The sequence below is a fragment of the Pollicipes pollicipes genome, unplaced genomic scaffold (genome assembly GCF_011947565.3).
Source record: "Pollicipes pollicipes isolate AB1234 unplaced genomic scaffold, Ppol_2.1 Scaffold_6052;HRSCAF=7182_pilon_pilon_pilon, whole genome shotgun sequence".
Lineage (NCBI taxonomy): Eukaryota > Metazoa > Arthropoda > Thecostraca > Pollicipedomorpha > Pollicipedidae > Pollicipes > Pollicipes pollicipes.
In genome coordinates this window covers 14,934,788-14,955,232 of record NW_023596805.1, presented here as the reverse complement: position 1 = coordinate 14,955,232, position 20,445 = coordinate 14,934,788, and the positions used below count along the sequence as shown (strand labels likewise).

Genomic DNA, 20,445 nt, shown 5'->3' with positions numbered 1-20,445 from the left:
GCGAGTCATCTGTCGAACCACCGCCTGGCCCATGCCCGAGCGGCGTACGACGGGGGCACAGACCTGGCCAGTGACGTCATCGCCTTTCAAGCGGCGGCCTGCGCGGGTTGGCCGCCCCGCTTCCTGGACTCGCGGCGCCCGGCGGCCGACCAGAGCGCGCAAACACCGGCCCTCGCCGCCTCCACTTAGGCGTGTGTGCGTGGACGCATCCACGGCGGTCCGGTTCTCGCCGGATCTCGGCGCGGTCCACGGCGGTCCGGTTCTCACCGGATTTCGGCGCGGTCCAGCGGACCTGACCGGCCGACCGGGCGCGGCGCGGCGCGGCGCGGCGCCCAGATGGAATATGTTTCCGGGGAGAGCGTGAAATCGGAAGGTAGGGAGAGGGATAGAGGCTGGCGGAGGACGGGCCGGCTCCGCGGCGACATGGGCACCGGACCGACACAACGGCGGCCACACAGCCACCTGCGGTGAGGTCACACTAGGTCACCAGAGAGCCAGTTGGCTGATCGGGGGACAGACTAAGACAGGAATGGAGGACGGACGAACGCTGCGTAACGGGGACCTATGTACACGTCCGACGCGAAGAATCCAAACCCCAGTGACGTCACCGCGCAGGAGAAGTGGGGCCGCGGCCAGCAGTCAGTCCAGCCCGTCCGTGGACAGAGGGCCACCAGCAGAGCACCAGCCGCCGGCGTCGCGGTCAGCAGTCAGTCCAGCCCGTCCGTGGACAGAGGGCCACCAGCAGAGCACCACCCGCCGGCGCCGCAGGCATTGCGCTGCTCCGGCGCGGCGGAACGGGCAGGGGGAACACAGAGACCCCGCGGAGAAGCCGACACCAGGGGAGAGCTCGGCCCGGAACAGTACGGCTCCGGCCAGCTCGTCCGAAACAGTGAGCCAGGCGGGGTTCCGTCAAATGCTCTGCCCAGACCACGGCGACAAGTGAAGTCCGAGCCTCAGCCCGGTCCAGTTCGTCCCAGACGGCCCCGCTGTCGACGGACATCCCGAATCTCGACTTCCACGGCCATGGTACCCTGCGTGTCCACACCCGATGACGCGTCCTGAGGGCACTGAGCACACACCAACCTGCTGGGTCGACGTCGCGTCGTCAGGGCACTGAGCACGCACCAACCTGCTGGGTCGTACTACAATGATAGTGGCAACTCGAGCACTTCGGTTTCCAGTGCCTGGAAGGCAACGTTGACATAAGTAGTCCCACAGCAGACCTGGGGCCTGCGAGACCGGTGAGGCACGGACCGGGACGCCTGTGTGTTGTCCCAACATTCCCGCGTAGTACAGCACGCGTCACCGGCTGCTTCACCGGTCCAAACATACCCATTGTTTCACACCGGTTGGCCGCAGTGGCCCTTCTTCCTTTCGCAACACCGCGACCACCCATGCAGAAGCGACGCCCATTCCCGTCCATTCCCGCGGCGCCTGCCGATAAATAGTCAGCGATCGTGTGTCCCGGCGCATCGCTGGCTGATTACCCCGATCCCCAATAGCAGCCCACACATCGTCCACGTCAAGGTCGCGGCGTCGCAAGGTCACGGCGGCCGGACTCGGCCGCCGACGCCCCGGGCGGCGGCCCCGCCCGCACGCCCGTCCACCAAAACACGGGGAGCGACACCTCCGACCAGCCGGCAGAGGTCGGCTTTGACGTCAGACAGCCTTGGCGCGGGAGGTGATGTCACGAGCCCCGCACCCCGGGCCCGTCCGGAGCAGCTGCCGTCTCCGGAGGTGGCGGACCCCGTCACCGTTATCCGCCGCCGGCGCCGTCTGCGTCGCAGCAAGGCGCCAGACCGGCCGAGACCGGCGCGGCGGGGAAGGCCGCTGCGCAGCGCTTCGCAGAAGCCGGCCGGCGGCGGCAGCGGCGGCGACGGATGCTGACCTGCCGTCACTGAACCCCACCCAGTCTGACCGCGTGCCGGAACACATTCCCGCATCCGGCTGGCGTGGGAGGGAGTTGGCGAGTAAACGAGCCGCGCAACAGACGATGACGTCACGGATGTCCGATTGTGCAGTCAAGCAGTTAGTGAGGGGGAGGCGCTTTGTTGGCGCCGCACCAATGTAACCGGCTTGGCAATGCCTCCACTTTGAGTCCATCCACGGCTTCCCTTAGCAGAGCCAAGCTCAGGAGCCGGACATGTAACATTGGCACTGAGTATGAGCGTCACCCCTCGCATACACGACACTCGCGGCGCGTCCGATTTCGGGCGAGCACCGGAGGGAGCCGCCCGGCGGCTGGCACGGCCTCGGTCCAAGGACGGAGGGCGCGGGCCGCCGGTGAGATAACGGGATCAGACGCACGCGCGGCGAGCTCCGCTGGAGCCGTGCGTACGCTGCGGTCCGAGCAGCACAGCCTCACTGCGCCAGTGGCCCGCCGGCGGCGGCACGCAGGGCAGAAAAGCCGCGGGCCCGGGCCCCTACGTCCTGTGTGTTGTTCATGCCGAAGAGCCGCGGGCCCGGGCCCCTACGTCCTGTGTGTTGTTCATGCCGAAGAGCCGCGGGCCCGGGCCCTTACGCCCTGTGTGTGTTGTTCATGCCGACGTGGTGTTGTTTATGCTGCCAGTGTCTGACCGCGGATGGTGAGCCGGGCCGACAAACCAGCCCTCACACCAGGCACGGGCGACACGGGTGCTCACCTCGCTGCGTGAACAGCAGCGTAAGCGGCCTCTCCTGCTCCGGGGCGGGAGAGCTGCCCCGGAGCAAAACAGGCCGCCCGGCGCCGTCCTCCACCACCTGGATCATCACCTCCGAACGCCCACCCGACCCTCCCTGGAGCGCCTACTACCGGTGACACGCCCCGGGCGCCTGACCCTCCCCTCCCCGGAGCGCCTGTTACCGACGACCTTCCCTGGAGCGCCTACTACCGGTGACACGCTCCGGGCGCCCGACTCTCCCTGGAGCGCCTGCTACCGACGACCTTTCCTGGAGCGTCTGCTACCGACGACATGCCCCGGGCGCCCACCTCCCTGGAACATCTGCTACCGACGACCTTTCCTGGAGCGCCTGCTACCGACGACACGCCCCGGGCGCCTGATCCTCCATAAAGCGCCTGCTACCGACGACACGCCCCAGCCGCTGATAACCAGCGGTTGAAGCACCTATAACGGTGAGGAGTGGGGCACGCGACCGGTACAGCGTGCGGTTCAAGCGGCGAACAGCGACGAGGGCCGCCGGCCGCTGCCGGAACCGAGTGCCGCCGGCCTGCGCCCGCCATGGTACAACGCTTCACAAGATCAGTGGAAGGGCAGGTAGCCCGAATACAAAACTTCGAGACACCACCTGGGGCTACAGTGACAACACACCACCGTGCCAACAGTGACTGCCCCATTTGTCTGTAATTAGCAGTACCCGTGACGCCACCAGGAACCATCCGCGCACGACGCTGTTCCATTAACCTTGTGCGCCACTTGTGCCAACAAACACGCCCGTGTCCTCAAACGTGCCAGCATGTCGCCCGCCTGCCCTGCTCATACAGCCGGACCGATACCGGCGCTCCCCTGAGACATGGCCAGATCGGTATACTCCCAGTAATCGACCGACAGCGGGCCTCCGCACAGCCGGCGGCGTCATTTGGCGGCCGGGCGGAGAGAGCGGCGGAGCGAGAGAGAGAGAGAGACGGAGAGCATCGGAGCGGAGCGGCGTGCCCGCTGACCCGGTTTGAGGTCAGCCGCCGGCCGCCGGTTCAAGGTCGCCCGGCCCTGGCGGCGGGGGCAGGGGCAGCGTCCGCCCGACCCCGAGGAGCGGTGTCCGACACGCGGCCCCGACCTCCGCCCCCGAGCGCTGACGGACCCGGTCCGACGCGCACCGGCATCTCCGCTCCACGCACGCGTCCGGCCGCACTGCAGACCAGCAACACATGCCGCAAGACCGCCCGCTCTACGAAAGGATGTCACACCAACCCCGCACCTCCTACAGACGTTTCCGTGAGGATGGGACAAACCACCGAACCGCAAACAAAGACGACCCCTTTCACCGCCGTTCGCCAGCATTCCACCGCCGTGACCGCTACTCCCGGAAGAGATCGGGCGCTGTGACCTTGACACGTGGCATTCCAGAGTGGGCCGCATCGGCGGCTCGGCTGCGCACCAGGCCGGCGGCTAACCGGAGCGACAGCCGCCGGGCTGGCAAACTGCGCCGCCGCGCACCGCCAGGCGCCCGGACCGGCCCGAGCGGGGCGGGGCGGGGCGGGGCTCCACTGAGCACGGGAGTGGCGGTGTCACGTTCCTGCCACTGTCTGAGGACTCAAAGGCCATGGGGAGGGGGGGGGGGCGGGTAATCCGGACATGCGGAATAGCAGTGCTCCGGCCGGGGAGCACGTGCCGACACGCAGCCGCATCACCAGGAGCCGATCCGGCCACCACCAGCTGCTGCGCGGGCAACCACAGTGCGCTTGTGAAAACCAAACCCCCAATGGGGCTTCTCTCTGAGATTTGAGCTCGTGTCCTTCTGGCGAGACTCGACGTCCAGACGGCCTGGTGCAGCGCACCGGGCCTCCCCGAGTAAGGCACACTGCAGCATGGCACGCGTACCCTGACCGCCAGCCTCACCGGGCCGGGCCTTTCCCATGCTCGGCGGGAAGATCAGGCCTTGACACGCACTGTTCCTGGTGTCAGATCCGGACGCGACAGCCCCTCCCCCGTGACACCTCACCCCAACCGGTCACATGCCCGGCTTAGGTCGAGACGAGACCACGCAGTTCGTGGCGTCTCCGATTCGTTGGTCCCCCTCCCCCGTCCCACGCCCGTCCTGAGCGTAGGTCGGGGCCGGACACCAACCTTTCCCCCAGCCCGTGACGTCATTCATAGCTTCGCTCTCCCCCTCGTCTGAGTGTAGGTCGGGGCCAGACGCTTAACCCCAGCCGTGACGCCCACCCCGGCCGGCGCCACCCCCGGCTCGGGTCGAGGCTGGACACTAACCCCAGCCGTGACGCCCACCCCGGCCGGCGCCACCCCCGGCTCGGGTCGGGGCCGTACACTAACTCGCGCGTGGCCGCTGCCCGGCGGTACTGCGCAGCTGCGTCACGGCATGCGCAGCCGTCCGGCCGCCGCCGCCTTGGCCCAGATGCAGGACGTCAACGTCCGCTGCCGCACGGCACAACGCGGCAGACTCAGCGGCCGCGGCCGCCGGCGTGAGGAGCCGACCCGCGGCCGCCCGCCTGACGTCACAGCCGGCCAAACTGGCGCCGAGTACGCGAAGAACAGCCGCCGCCGGCGCCCAGCCGGGCCTGCCCAGGTCCAGTCCAGTCCAGTCCGGTGCCGGCGCCGAGTACGCGAAGAACAGCCGCCGCCGGCGCCCGGCCCGGCCTGGCCAGGTCCAGTCCCAGTCAAGTCCGGTGCCGGCGCCGAGTACGCGAAGACAGCCGCCGCCGGCGCCCGGCCCGGCCCGGCCTGGCCGGAAATCACTGTCGGCGAGCCGGGAGGGTTCGAACCGAGCGGCGGCGGCAGCGGCGTGTCGCGGCTCGAGAGCACTCCTCTCGTCCGGGCCCAGACACCTCGAAGCTAACGTTAAACGAATGTGATCGAGCGATAGGGGTGTCGCAGCGATGCGGGACCGGCAGCACCGTGCTTGGAGCCGCGCGCAAGGCAGCTTCTTTTGAAAGCCAGTGCGCTGGAGAAAACAATCCGCACGTCTTTAAAGGCCGCCTTGGCATGCTTTGTATGACCTTCAATAGACTTCCAAGGCAATATCACACTTGTTGATAGCGCAAATGAGTGGTGTTTTCATGTGAGACTGTCCTTAAAGTATGAAAAGATTTGACAAACTATGAGTAAAAAGGTACTATGAATACCAAAATGGAATTGTTTTCTTCAATATCAGAGATAGCTGCTGAGCGTAATCCCAACCGTGAACGTCAGGTTACCTCATTACTACCATGTTTTTTCTCGACTCGTGCAACAGGCCAGATCCTGAAGTGTAGTTTTATGTGCGATCTTACCAACTTTTATTGACTTAAATCACGCAATCGCCCGTCGCAGGCTAATCGCAACACGTGCCTGCGCTGCCCGTCTGATGATGGTTATGACGTGCACCTTACATCGCGCTCACCGGACCTGGCCGGTACGACAGCCAGAGTGGCTATTTACGCCGTCGTGTTGGTGCAGCTTCTCAGAAAACAACTGCACTCTTAAACTGTCCAATGCCGGATGGAGAGCAGCACTCACAAGCGGTACTTCTAGAACGCTAACGGAGGCTCATTATATGGCTCCACTAGCGCTCCCGAAGTCACACTTCCCCGCTCACAACCAAAACACCACTAACCACGACCCAAACACGAATGGATGACTCACACATCCGGCTCAGCGGCGCCGTCTCCAAACATAGCTGGGCCACCGTGGCAGACCTTCAATAAGCTCGCTCATGCGGTGACATCATAGACAGACCGGGCCCACGCCGCCCAAGATACCGCAGCCACCATCAAAACGGCCGGCGCCCGCCCCACTGAGTCACGTGCTCGCTTGAGCCGGGCGCCCCTCACGCGACGGCCGTCCCGCCCGGCCCCATCGGCCGGCCACGAGCCAGGCGGTCTGCCGCCAGAGCTGGGCCGCCACATGCCGACAGTGCTGTCGGAAGCCGGCGGCGGCCGCGGCTGGTACGGCCGGCGGCTGCCGCGGCCGAGGCGCAGTTCGGGTCGCGTCACCGGCCGGCGGAACCGGTAGAACCTCCGGCACACGTTATCCGGTGCCGGTCAGGACGCGAGAGGGGGAGGGGGAGGGGGAGGGGTCGGATCGGGCTATGGCTGGTCAGATCGGTGGGCGTGCGACGACACCCGCGGAAACTCTGACCCCCAAGGCAGGACCGGGACCCGGCCCGACCGACGGCCGATGAAAGCCCATCACAGGGTCAGCGTACTGTCCACCGGCGGCACCGCAGGACCGAAACCCAGCCCGACCGACGGCCGACGAAAGCCCATCCCAGGGTTGCCAAGACCAGATCAGCGCGCACCGTGTCAGCCGCTATAAATACGGCCCCAAATTAAACGGCAATCGGGACATCAAACACACACCTAGCGCCAGGCATGCCTCGATGGATCCAATTCGAGATCAAACGGGCTATGACGTCACACGGCAACAACGTGCACACGTGTATTGTTCACGTGTACACGCCTATGGCCAATGCATACACGTGTATGGTCCATGTGAACACATCACCAAAGCTGTAGCCCAGTGTTAACCAGTCGTTATAATTCGGGCTTTTTCGTTTCATGCGCAAAGCCACGTGAGCGACGATGGACGAGGTTTGGCCAGCCCCGTCCGAGCCAGCGGCAGCAACCGCCGCCTGGTGCTCTGACGCGGATCGACCACCCGCGGCTGCGGCGTGCCCTCCGCCCGTGCCCCCTCCCCCTGCGGTATGAAAAGGGTGAAGCAGATGTGGATACAGAAAAACGGGGTACCAGCCAGCGGGCCTACAGCTGCGCATCGTCCTTTCAGTTGCAAGGTATGGCTGAGGAAGACAAATGGACAGCGATATCGATCACGGAGGAGACCACATTGTCCGAGTACCTTCCATTCGATATCGATAGCAAACCATACATCGACAGCGCGCAGAAAGCCGCCGAACCGTCGATGACGTCACCGCGTCCGGTCCGAGAAGCGGCGTGAGTCACCGTGGCGGCCACATAACCGCCGCCATATGCGCCGCGCTCGACTTCGGTACGGCGGCCGCACGGCCAGAGCCAGGGCCGGGCCGCGCCGGCGCCGCGCAGTCTGGCCGCCGGCGGCGGAGACGCTGTCCAGGCGCCCCAACCGCGCAGACTGCGCGGGCCAGACGCAAACCCGGCGGGACTGAGGGAGCCGGTGCCCGCCACCACCGGACCCGCATGTCAACAATCTGCGGTGGACACACTCCATTCCGCCAGTGCTCTGCACTACTTTACATTATTTTCCCGACCTATTTAGGCGTAAGACATGTCATCGCATGTTGGAATAGTTCCATTTCGTTTTGACGTGGTTTCATTTCTGCCAGTGACAAGTCACATCCTGGTCCTCCGCTGGAGGGAGGCCACCGCACTTGGCGAGCGACTGCAACGCGAGTGAACACGAACATCGCCGACAGCTGAGCTTCGGACCACACCGCAGCGTCTCGCCCTTCGCATGCGCCAACGGCCCACGCCGCAGCATCGCGCCGCTCACATGCGCCAACGGACCACACCGCAGCGTCTCGCCGCTCACATGCGCCAACGGCCCAAACCGCAGCGTCTCGCCGCTCACATGCGCCAGCGGCTCACACCGCAGCATCACGCCGCTCACATGCGCCAACGGACCACACCGCGGCGTCTCGCCGCTCACATGCGCCAACGGCTGCCGTTTCCGAGTGACTCGTAGCAGCTCACATGAGAACCGCCAAACGCCAGGTTCACCGATCCTCTCTGGCAGCGCCGCAGCGTGACCCTGACCCGACCAGACATTTTCAGCGGGCGGGGCGCGGCAGGGGAGGGGGTGGTCTGAGCCGGGGCGCAGCTGGAGAGGGGAGGCCCTGACCCCAATCCCATCCCCCGGCCGGGGGCGATGGCCGGCGGCGTCCGTCAGAGAGAGGGGGGAGGGGGGAGGGGGCACGGGCGAGACTCGCACAAACCGGGTCGTGGCAGGGCCAGTACCGCCCGCCTAGAACACCACGCAGCTCATGGGCAAGGGCAGTACAGGATATCATTGCTTTGTTTCATGGCGTATAAATTAATCTAAAGGCTACTAAAACTGCGAGTTTTTTACCTGCGGCGCATCGCTTACGCCGCGGCTTTCAATGAATTATTTCAGCGTCAGTTGAAGCTGCGCTGGACCAGAATATCCAGTAAGGACCTGTTCAACGTCAGAGCCGATGGCCGGATGACAGCGCCAGTCCGGCAGCTGTGCTGTAATGGTGGTTTGATCCGCTGGCTCTGAGCGCGGTACCGCCATGACCTTTCTGGTAATTTCTCGTCGTCAAAGGCAGCCTGTGCCGCGACGCACGGTACACGCCGCAGTGAGCAACGCTAATTCCACGTTTTCCGTCACGGCAGTCACGCTAAACTAGGGCCGAAAAATACCGCCGCAGACCATTTTTGTCTTGTCCATTATACGCGTCATCAATCGTACCCAACACAAATAGCTGATTTCGAGAGCTCACCGGACAAACGCGGGCAATAGCTCAAACAGGTGGCCAAAGCACGATACACTGCGTGCAAAACAGCGGCCTTCCCGAGACACCGGCCACTTCGCCACAGTACGTTGTTGTTGATTGGGGCTTTAGGGCGCGCCGACTACTGTGGTCATCTTGCGCCCATTCGCCACAGTACGGTAAGCGTCTGTCCCGCAGCGTGCAGTGGCTTGCGCTCGGTCCTCCCAATGCATCTCACCCATCGTCAGCTGCGCAGTCACCTCCATGGTCGCGACGCTGACGCGGGAGACCAAAGGCAGACAGAAACACGCATCACCCACGGGCGGGCATTCTTAAACAGTCACGACCTGCGCACGTGCGCCTGTCGCGTTCCGCGACGCTTGGCGGCGCGCGATCGCTGAGAACTATGTAAACGGCTTCACAGACCGCACGGCTGTTGCATTTAAACAGGTGTTCTATTTCGCTCTGTCGGGCCTCTTGACTCCTGTTTTACCCACGGAAAGGGATCTTGGTACAGACACGGAGCCGCCACGAGCCCGTGAAACACAGCGGGCCGGGATCTTGGTACAGACACGGAGCCGCCAAGAGCCCGTGAAATACAGCGGACCGGGATCTTGGTACAGACACGGAGCCGCCAAGAGCCCGTGAAATACAGCGGACCGGGATCTTGGTACAGACACGGAGCCGCCAAGAGCCCGTGAAATACAGTGGACCGGGATCTTGGTACAGACACGGAGCCGCCAAGAGTCCGTGAAACACAGCGGACCGGGACCTTGGTACAGACACGGAGCCGCCAAGAGCCCGTGAAACACAGCGGGCCGGGATCTTGGTACAGATACAGAGCCGCCCAAAGCCCGTGAAATACAGCGGACCGGGATGATGGTACAGACACGGAGCCGCCCAAAGCCCGTGAAACACAGCGGTCCGGGATCTTGGTACAGACACGGAGCCGCCAAGAGCCCGTGAAATACAGCGGACCGTGGCGTCAATCCACCATCAAACCATCCACGTACCGACTTGTCGGTGTTCACTGATACAACCAATATCCACGCCTGCATACGTAGACTGCAGATCAGACGGAAATAAATCATGCACACACCTCGCATGAAATAACGACGCAATTTTGTGGTCACCGTATCAAAATTCCGTCGCCTTCCCCTTCCATACCTTCGCCCACTTCCCCTTCCCCTACAGAGGCGGCATGACGTCACGTCTGGCCACGACGTGATGTCGTGCCGCCACCGACCGCGCATGCCCGGCCAAGTCCCCGCCCCGGGCGTCGCAAGCCGCGCCCGCGCGCGCCTCCGCGCCGTGCGTGACGTAACCGGCGCGGGGCCGCGGGCGCAGTCCGAAGGTCCTGTGTTCGAGTCCGGCTGGCGCCCGCGGGGCTCCCGTGGTTACATAACGGTCACGCCGGGCCCCGGGTGAGCTGCGGCAGGCGCCTCGCCGGGCCGACACTGCCGCGGACCCGGCAGGCCGCGCGGGGCACCGATAGGACACTGCTGAGCCCCAGATGACCGCGCCGAGGCCAAGAGACAGGGACAACGGAACGGTCGGCGTCATGATCAGGGCATGCGTGCGTGCGTGCGTGCGTGCGTGCGTGTGCCAAAAATTCCCGACGCGCGGTGCGCACCGACGCCTACGGACGATCGCGGTCTCTCAGTTTCTGACCCCGTCGTAGTTCCCTTGATTGAATTATCAGCTCATCTCGGTCTGGTTCGCAGCTTTGGCCACCCCACTGCGCCTCCAGCACACCTTGTCGAACTGATTTCGACACGCCGAGCCTGATGGCTTGTCCTGCGCGCTAACACAAGTCGAGCCCAGGCCGGCTCATCCCATAGACATAAGCCAGATTTCCGTCCCTCTGTACTGGGCCACAGGCTGGGGCAATTGCCCGTCGCGCGAGTATCGCTTCGCCGAATGGGAAAAAGGCAGGGGAGATAAAACAGACAGCTTTTGAACGAGGGAGAGCCAGAGAAAAGCACCTCTGAGAGTAGTGATTGGTGGAGGTGTCGGTGTCGTCACACCACGCCTTTGTACTGATTGTTGGGGGGTTTGGTGTCGTCATACCACGTCTTTGTACTGATTCGTGAATGGGTTGGTGTCATCATGGCGCGTCTTTAGGACCATGAAGGTGGCGAGGGTCCTCACGGTTCTGAGCCCTCACACGGGGATGGGGGCATGCACGTTAATTTTTCGGGTTACGACACAAGGCTGACTCTCAGGAGTCGCACTGACGGCGGACGGACAGACGACAGGCCCAGCCCGATTAGGTCCGTCACGACATCATGAGCCGCCGCTGAGAAGCGTCGGCGCTGGTCGGCTCACAAGAGATCACTCACTCGAGCTGACATTGCCGCATCGGCGTTACGGTTCACATCGCCAGCCGGCCACCAGTCACCGGCGGAATGAGCTGTGAGGTTGAATACTTCCCACTAAAGCATGTCCGACAACACGACATGACATGTCCGACATGTTCTCCATACCATAACAATGAACAGCTGGGGGGGGGGGGGGGAGGTCCCTGTGTGGGCTGGGGGCCGCTGACATGCCGGGCGGTGTCAGGGACTCCAAGCTCACGGCGTCAGAGGGCCAACACACTTCTTCAATACCCCTCAGGCCCAATACCCCTACTCTTCAGTACCCGAGCGGCGCCCAGAGGACCGGCCCCAGCGACCCCACCGACCCCAGCGACCCGGCGCGAGGGGACATTTGGCAACCCATCGCTGCCGACGCCTCACGCCCGGCGCTTACGCCACCGCGCGTACGCGCAGCGTAGCCCCGCCCGAGGCCGCCGCAGCCGCGTTTCGTAACTCTCTCTCTCTCTCCCCCGGCCGGCGGCGGCGGTGTCCGGCTCTCTCGGGTCGCTGACCTGGCTCGCCCTGCTGCCGGCCACGACAGGGGCGCCGGCCTCGGGGGGGGGGGGGGGGAGGGGGGTGGGGAGGGGCTCAAAACAACGCGGCTCAACGCTGGGATGTGAAACTTGGGGACATCACGGCACGACGCTGGGGCGGGGAACTTGGGAACACCACGGCTCGACGCTGGGACGGGCGACACCACGGCTTGACGCTGGAGCGGGGAACTTGGGAACACCACGGCTTGACGCTGGGACGGGCGCGCGGAACACCACGGCACGACACTGGGACGGGGAACCCGGGAACACCACGGCTCGACGCTGGGACAACTCAGACGGCGCCTCGCTGGTCAGCACATCCGGGAAGAGTACGCGCCAGCAGGCTACAGTGGAATCCGCCCACTGCCGGTGGAACTCAGTGAAAGTCATGCCGCATTGCTGTCTATCACACAACTGCACGATCTAATCGGGACTGATAAAATGTGGAAGCCAAAACCTTTCGAGAGAACAATCAAGCATGAACGGATTAACCAGCGGAACTCCGGCTTCACGGACTCCGGAGCCACTGTCCCTATTTGGAGGCCTTGCATTGCCTTCATTTGAGCTCATCGACGTTATCGCGCGCTCGTTACACTGAACTGGCATGCTTGGAGCCAGCTCGATGATCATAAGGTATGAGGCTGACGCAAGTCATCATGACAGCGCTGAACGCGCCGGCGGCTTCAGGAACGACCAGGTGCTGCCGCCGCCCGCCAAGGGCGGGTGGGGGCATCGTTTGCAAATCGAGCTGCGACACGAATAGAGCCCACCAGATCAGCGGACGGACCAAAATTGGCCCAGTCAACGGGAACGAGGTCCAGCCATGCCATGCACGCCACTCAGTGTCAGCGAACTACCACACTAACGTCGATTGGCCGGCGTATCAAACACTGCCCTATATCGCCGTCGTCCGCTCTGATGCCGTCACTTCATGTGGATACGCCATTCGACCTCCACCATTCCCAAAATAGAATCTAGAGGGATCGATCGCCACGTCGCGGCGGACACCACCATACAGGGCCTCACACTACCATCCTCCTGTGGCCAGCCCAGCGGACCGTGACGTCATCGGCTTTCACCAGTCACGTGACGTGGGCTGCTGGGCGCCGGCCGACCCGAGGCCATCGACCCGTCGGCGGTGCCGCCTGCGGCGACGGCGCCCAACACCCGGCAGTCGAAAGCCGAGCCCGCCGGCGCGCGCGGCCAAGCTGGCCGGCGGCGGCGCGCGCCGACGGACGCCGTCTGAAGAGCAGGACCCTGCCGATGGATAGCCTCTACCCCACGTGCCGGCGGACGCGGTCCGCAGAGCAGGACCCTGGCGATGGATAGCCACTACACCACGCGCCGGCGGACGCCGTCTGAAGAGCAGGACCCTGGTGATGGATAGCCTCTACCCCGCGTGCCGGCGGACGCCGTCTGCAGAGCAGGACCCTGGCGATGGATAGCCTCTACCCCACGTGCCGGCGGACGCCGTCTGAAGAGCAGGACCCTGGCGATGGATAGCCGCCTCCTCCTCACGCAGCCGCCAAATACAGCTACATGGTGGATGTGGAGCGGCAAGGAATCGGCTGGCAATCAAACGGCACTGGGTCCACGCGTGGTAACGCCGAGTTGTAATGTAATGTAACGCAATGTTAATTGTAATGACTAGCGGTAATGGTGTAATGACGCAGATACGTCGGATGCCGGAATAATGACGAGTTTAACAATACAACAGCTCGGGATCCTCATGCATGATTTGACGAACAGCAAATATCTTCGTTTACATCCTGACTGCACATTCCACAGCGCTAGCAGATACCCTGGTCAGAGGCCTAAGCATCCCTCAAGAGTTGAGTTCCCTCTCATGCTCTCTCCACACACACACGCGCGCGCGCGTCCTTTGGCTCATCGCGTAACGCAGCGGCGCGGGCACTGCCTGGAATTCCCCCGAACCCTTCCCGACAATTTATTTAACCGAATAAGACGGTCCGCCGGGCCGCTGGGCTGGCAGTGAAAGTGAGCGCCGCCGCCGCCGCCCGGTCACTGACACCTGACCCAGATAGAGGTCAGCCGACCGCCCCCCGGCCGGGCAGGGGGAGGGGCGGCCGAGCCTCGTCGGCGGAGTCGGCGCCGCCTCGCCTCGGAGGGAGGAGCAGATGGGCTGGGCGGCCAGGCGAGGTCGAGGCCGCTCAGATCCACGCCGCCCACGGCATCGGAAGGCAAGGGATACGGTAGCCACGGCGCTGCGGGCTGAGACCGTTTCACCACGCTGGTGGAAGGCATGCTTCTGATCTGGTGCACGCAAAGGCGATTCAAACGGGCGGAATGCAGCGATGGTGCGTTGCGTCTTAACGATATGATTCAACCTTGCCTCACTCACGTTTCGATCACGAATTCCACGATTACATTCTGACATAGCAAGGTGCCACGATCTCACGGTCTCCCTTCTTTAATAACCGACCGCTTTGTCCTTTCGCTAGTTTGGCCACTTCTGTCCACATGGCCACTGGTATCGCGTCAATAGCTCCACTTCTGTCCACATGACCACTGGTATCGCGTGTTTTGTGTCGTGTTGTGTCGTGCCGTGTCGTACCGTGTCACATCCGGTCATTCTGCGTCATGTCAAACCGTGTCGTACACCTCGTGTGGTATCGTGTCGTATTTTGTCGCACGGTACCATGTTGTATCATGTCGAGTCGGATCGCGGCCATACATCCGCCCCACGTAGGTGACGGACGCCCCTACCTCCCCCTTCCACCGCCCCTCGAGGACCGCACGTGCGATATCCACAGTCACACAGAGTTACCCGGGACGGAAGGGGAAGCGTGCCCTCCCCCTCCAGCATGCCCATTGACTAACAGCCCCCAAGATGCCGCGCAGATCGTGCGGACCCTCATGCTCGTGTCGGGACCCGTTGATCCCTCGTCCGCCGCCACGCTCGGCCTGGCAGATCTCGACGCTGCCGACTGCAAACGAAACCACAAGCGTCGCAAAATACACGAACAGCGACGGGACCCGAGACGCTGTCACCGGCTGGCGGGGCCAGTGTTCAAAAAAACGCTGAAGCTGGTCGGTCCACCGACGCCGCCTCGGCGGACCGGACCGGCCCCTCCCTCTTCCTCGGCCGGAGGCGAGGCGTCGCAATCTGCCTAAAACGCCGAGCGGCTGCGGCGGCCGACAGAAGGCGACAGCCCACCGGCGGCCAGACTGGGACGTCTGACGCGCCGCCGAGCGGCCGCGGCGGCCGACAGAAGGCGACAGCCCGCCGGCGGCCAGACAGGGACGCCTGACGCGCCGCCGAGCGGCTGCCGGCGCGACGACCGAGATAGTACGCCACGGCCGACGGCGTCAAAGGCGCGCCGCGCGCCGCGGCCCGCCGCCGCCCGTCGGCCGTATCTGATCGTAACCGTGTTTCCCGCAGGGCTCCGCCACTCACGGACGTGATCCGGCGACAATGGAAAGTTCCATTGTTCGGGCCGACCGGGCGGGTTCAGCGAGGACCGGTGCGGCGCTGTGCACGCCCCGCGCCTCCAGATCTGGCGCTGCACCCGAGGCGGCACCGGGTGACGTAACAGAGTGCCGTGCTGCGGCGGGAGGCGGTGCGGATACAGACGGAGAGTGCCGAGAAAGGCTCGCCAACCAAAGCCGCCGCCACGAGGATCTGACACCGGGGAGGCGTTAAAGCACGGCTGATTGCAACTGAAGCTGGTTGCCCGTTGCCGCCCCGGTATATCCCTCTCCACCCATCACCGGTACATCCCTCTCCACCCATCACCGGTATGGGCAATATGGTCCCAGGCTCCCTTTGCCCTGAAACGTCGGGCTTCCGCGTGTGGACGGCCTGTGTCTCGGTACCGACATCCCGCACTCCGTCCTTGGGCGACCCGGCGGAGACAGACCGCTGTGCGGGCGCACCACAGCTGCCTAAGCCGCCTCGGGGAGTAGTACCCACCCTCCCCTCCCCTCCGCGGCGGCAACACGCGGTCACGCGCTGCGACATCAGCCGTGCTGCCGTCTCCGTCCCTGTGGGCCTGACTCTGCGCCCCGAGCGTCACGGCATCCGGCCCGTCAACGTGTCCGGTACCAGTCCGAGACCTGCCCGACTGTCCCCGGTACCAGTCCAAGATCTGCCCGACTGTCCCCGGTACCAGTCCGAGACCTGCCCGACTGTCCCCGGTACCAGTCTGAGTTCTGCCCGACTGTCCCGGTACCAGTCCGAGACCTGCCCGACTGTCCCCGGTACCAGTCCGAGATCTTCCCGACTGTCCCCGGCACCAGTCCGAGATCTTCCCGACTGTCCCCGGTACCAGTCTGAGATCTGCCCGACTGTCCCCGGTACCAGTCCGAGACCTGCCCGACTGTCCCCGGCACCGGTCCGAGATCTCCCCGACTGTCCCCGGTACCGGTCAGAGACCTGTCCGACTGTCCCCAGCCCCCGAAGCTCGGCTCCCACCCGTCTGGCCAGCGCTCCACTGCCCTGGTACCCCCTCCCCTCCCCCCCCCCCCCCCCCCCCTGCTGATCCCTTCGCACTCAGAGCCGGCGCCTGGCTGCATACACGCGCACGTGTGCCTCTCTCTCCCCGGGCGCCGGTCTCGCAGCACGTGTACCGGACCTGGCGCGCCGTCGGCCCGTCGGCCGGCCGGACCCGGCGCACCCACGGCAGCCGCGGCCAAACCGCCGGACGCAGCAACTCACGCCGCTCAAATATCACGGAAAATATGGCGACGTGTACCGCGTCACGGCGAGCGCACGTGGGCATGAACACCGCAGACGTGGCGGCGGCCGCGACGGCGGTAACTCCCCTGGCAGGCGGAATTCGGCGTCAGCAGGCGGTGATCGCCACCACGTGCGAGCGCAACAGCCTGCGGGGAAGCGACGCGAAACGCTCGGACGGAGAATCTCGGAACGCAGCTGGCCAGAATCGCGAAAGTGGCAGCAGACGGTGGTGGGCGGCCGGTTAACGGCGGCCAGACGTCGGACCACCGCCGCCAGGGTGCACCGATCGTCCGTAGCGACGGCATCTCATCATACTCCTCTCCCGCCTCATCACACCTGATCACCTCATCACAGCATCCCCGGGGCTCTTTCTCACCCTCTCCAGTGACTCCGCCCCTGCGGCCGGCGGAAGACGCGGGGCGAGCAGCTTGGAAATCCCACCAATGCGGGCCGGCAGCGGCTCGGCTCGCCCGGCTGACAGCGGGCGGCAGGCCGCCGCCGCTGCCGTCACCGGTTCGGGCCTGCAGCGGCTCGGCCCGCCCGAGCCGAGCCGCTGCCGCTGGCTGTGCAGGGCCCTAGAGGCGCCCCAGGGCGGCTGGGGCCGGCCGGCTCCAGACAAGCTCCGCAGCGCTGGCCACAACCTCCGAACAAGTCACGGCGGAGCACCACTTGCTGCCAGGTGTATCTGATCTGCCCCCGCCGCTCTCTCCAGTCTTCCCCATGCCAAGGCCCTGAAATGGTCACTTCTGTCCGAAAAGGCCCTATACAAGCCGTAATCCGGGCGTGGCGCTGCATCCGCCATCGCATCGCCACCGCCTTGAACGGCCGCGCTCCCTCTCCCACCGAACACGGCGAATGGAGCCGCCGCGCGCGGCACCGGACAGCCAGCCCCGGAGCGTCATCGCCGCGGTGGACCACAGGCACGCGGCGCGGGCGGCGCGGGCGGCGCGGGCGGCGTACAGGGTGCATGGGGTGTCCCGGCAGACCCGGCAGCGTCAGCTGGGCCAGAGTCGCCGTCAGGACCGTGTTTGACGGTACGCCACACGGTGTCGTAGGCAACTGACATACCACGCTCAGGGTTTCAGGCTATTGTTCCACGATACCGCGGTGAACCATCCTGAACTGACGCCGGAGGAAGCCGCACGCTCCAGAGACGACGATCAATATACCGCATTCCATCAAATATTCCAGTAAAATATGGTGATGCGATGTGGGGCTCCGTCGAAAATATGGCCGGCCAGAGTGTGGGAACAAACTTCAAGGTCAACAATCATCCCCATCCATCGTCAGATACATCATTAGCTCGAGAACTAAGCTCAGGAAAACCTGACCCAATTCCGGTGTCGTGACGGTTTTTGCGAGACGCGTTATCCTCAGCGTCAGCTCATCCGAGGCCATCGAACAGGAAGACATTCCACCTCCGACCAACGCAAATAAGGCACCCCCAAATAAAGGCAATGCCTTCTTATGCCGGCCTCTGCCCGTCATGCCGCGGCCTCCAAATCAACGACGAACTCGGCCCATTATTCGCCCCACTTGTACTCGTTTGTTTGTCGTCAGTATCTCCGTATTTGCCACCGAGATCCGGCTGCGGCCGCTGTCCCGGCGCCGCTGACGCTTTAAGGTCCGACTGCGGAGGCTGTCCCGGCGCCGCAGGCGCCCTAAAGTCCGGCTGCGGAAGCTGTCCCGGCGCCGCTGACGCTTTAAGGTCCGACTGCGGAGGCTGTCCCGGCGCCGCCGGCGCTCTAAAGTCCGGCTGCGGCCGCTGTCCCGGCGCCGCTGACGCTTTAAGGTCCGACTGCGGAGGCTGTCCCGGCGCCGCCGGCTCTCTAAAGTCCGGCTGCGGCCGCTGTCCCGGCGCCGCTGACGCTTTAAGGTCCGACTGCGGAGGCTGTCCCGGCGCCGCCGGCGCTTTAAAGTCCGGCTGCGGAAGCTGTCCCGGCGCAGCCGACGCTTTAAGGTCTTTAAGGCGCCGGGCGAATGGCGCCACGGCCGCGTGGCGGCGCGGGCAGGTACTCACTTCTTGATGCCGCCGGCAGAGGCGCTGCTGTCACTCTCTTCGCCTCGCTCCCGGGCGCTGGAAAACAGAAAGCACAGTAGTCAGTACGAAAAAGAAGGGTCATTCTTACAACCACAGTGCTTGCAGCCTAGTCCAACGGGGGTGGCACCCGGGGAGACGTCAACGACGCCAAAGACATAACATTCGGTAAGGATAGCTGGTCAGTGATGTATTTTGATCATTACATGCGTTCCGCTATTGCACTCTGCCCCAAAAGGGGCAAAAAAAAAACAGCTGGACAAGACGGATCCAGCACCCTGTCTGCTACCACTGTGACCAGTGAGGCAGCGCTGCTCCCGAGGTTTTCTGCAGGCCGCAGGAATTGCGCTCCCTGCACCCTGTAATCGGCAGCGGCCACTGAGCAGCGCCGTCTGCATTAACCACTGCGTGTCTGGCAAACCAGAGGTACGGAGTTCGATTCCCCGCGATGCCCACCCTTCCCGCCAGGGTGAGAGGCAGGCGACGCCATATAGCCTCAGTAGTTGGATGCGTCGTAAAACTCCAATGACAATGACAATGACACCGAGCAGCGCCGCTCCCCGGGTGACCTCCCACCGCGGGAGTCACGCTGCCTGTACCCTTCAGTCGGCGCCGGTCCGTACCGTCCCGACAATGGAACACAGGCGGAAGCGGCGGCGGAGGGCGCGACGGGCCGGCGGAGGCAGACGAAACGACCGAGGCTCTGGTGGGGGCCGACCAGACGACCGAGGCCCCGGCGAGGACACACCAGACGACTGAGGCCCCGGCAGGGGCAGACCAGACGACCGAGGCCCCCGTGGGGACAGACTAGACGACGGGGGCCCCGGCCGCCGGCGGGGACACATTGGACGACCGGGGCCCCGGCGGGGACAGACAAGACGACCGAGGCCCCGGGGGATAGACCATACAACCGAGGCCCCGGCGAAGACATATTGGACGACCGAGGCCCGGGCGGGGACACACCGGACGACTGAGGCCCCATCGGGGACCTTCCAGACGACCGAGGCCCCGGCGAGGACAGGCCGGACCACCGAGGCCCCGGCTCGTCCAGAGCCACGCCGCCGGCCAGCTGGTCCGCTGGCGCCGATAGCGCGGCTCCAGCGGCCAGCCGCTGATGAGCGCGATAACGGACGGCCTTGGTGACGGGCTGCGGTGCCGTTAACGCCCCAGTGCACGCTTCGCGTTTTTTTTTTCCACGAGCGGGGCCGAACTCGTTTCGTTTGAACGCTGGTGACAGTTTCCTTCCGAACAACAAAGTTGACAACGACCTTGTGACTGGCAACGACTTTCCACGCAGCGTTTCAGCCCTGTTTCAGCCCTGTTTCAGCCCTGTTCGCATGGAGACCACAATCTGCTGGCACTGGAACGTTGAATACTGTTCGCCTGGCCGCATATCAGGACAGGGCGATGGATGCGTTCAGCAGTGAGAAAGGGCGAGCCCGAGGGCAGAGCAGCGGCGGGCGTGTCCGTCCGAGTTCAGCCGAGCCCGAGGGCAGAGCAGCGGCGGGCGTGTCCGTCCGAGCTCAGCCGAGCTCGAGGGCAGAGCAGCGGCGGGCGTGTCCGTCCGAGTTCAGCCGAGCCCGAGGGCAGAGCAGCGGCGGGCGTGTCCGTCCGAGCTCAGCCGAGCCCGAGGGCAGAGCAGCGGCGGGCGTGTCCGTCCGAGTTCAGCCGAGCCCGAGGGCAGAGCAGCGGCGGGCGTGTCCGTCCGAGCTCAGCCGA

The 20,445-nt window shown here is 64.6% G+C and overlaps 1 protein-coding gene across 1 annotated transcript in view; it reads right to left on the bottom strand.

Annotated features, from left to right (window-relative positions):
* Positions 1-20,445, bottom strand: part of LOC119104234 (protein FAM13A) — an 89,063-nt gene that overhangs the window by 37,591 nt on the left and 31,027 nt on the right. The window contains exon 7 of the mRNA XM_037227899.1: positions 18,709-18,765. Within this exon, the coding sequence (XP_037083794.1) occupies positions 18,709-18,765 (57 nt within the window). The remainder of the gene's footprint in view (positions 1-18,708; positions 18,766-20,445) is intronic.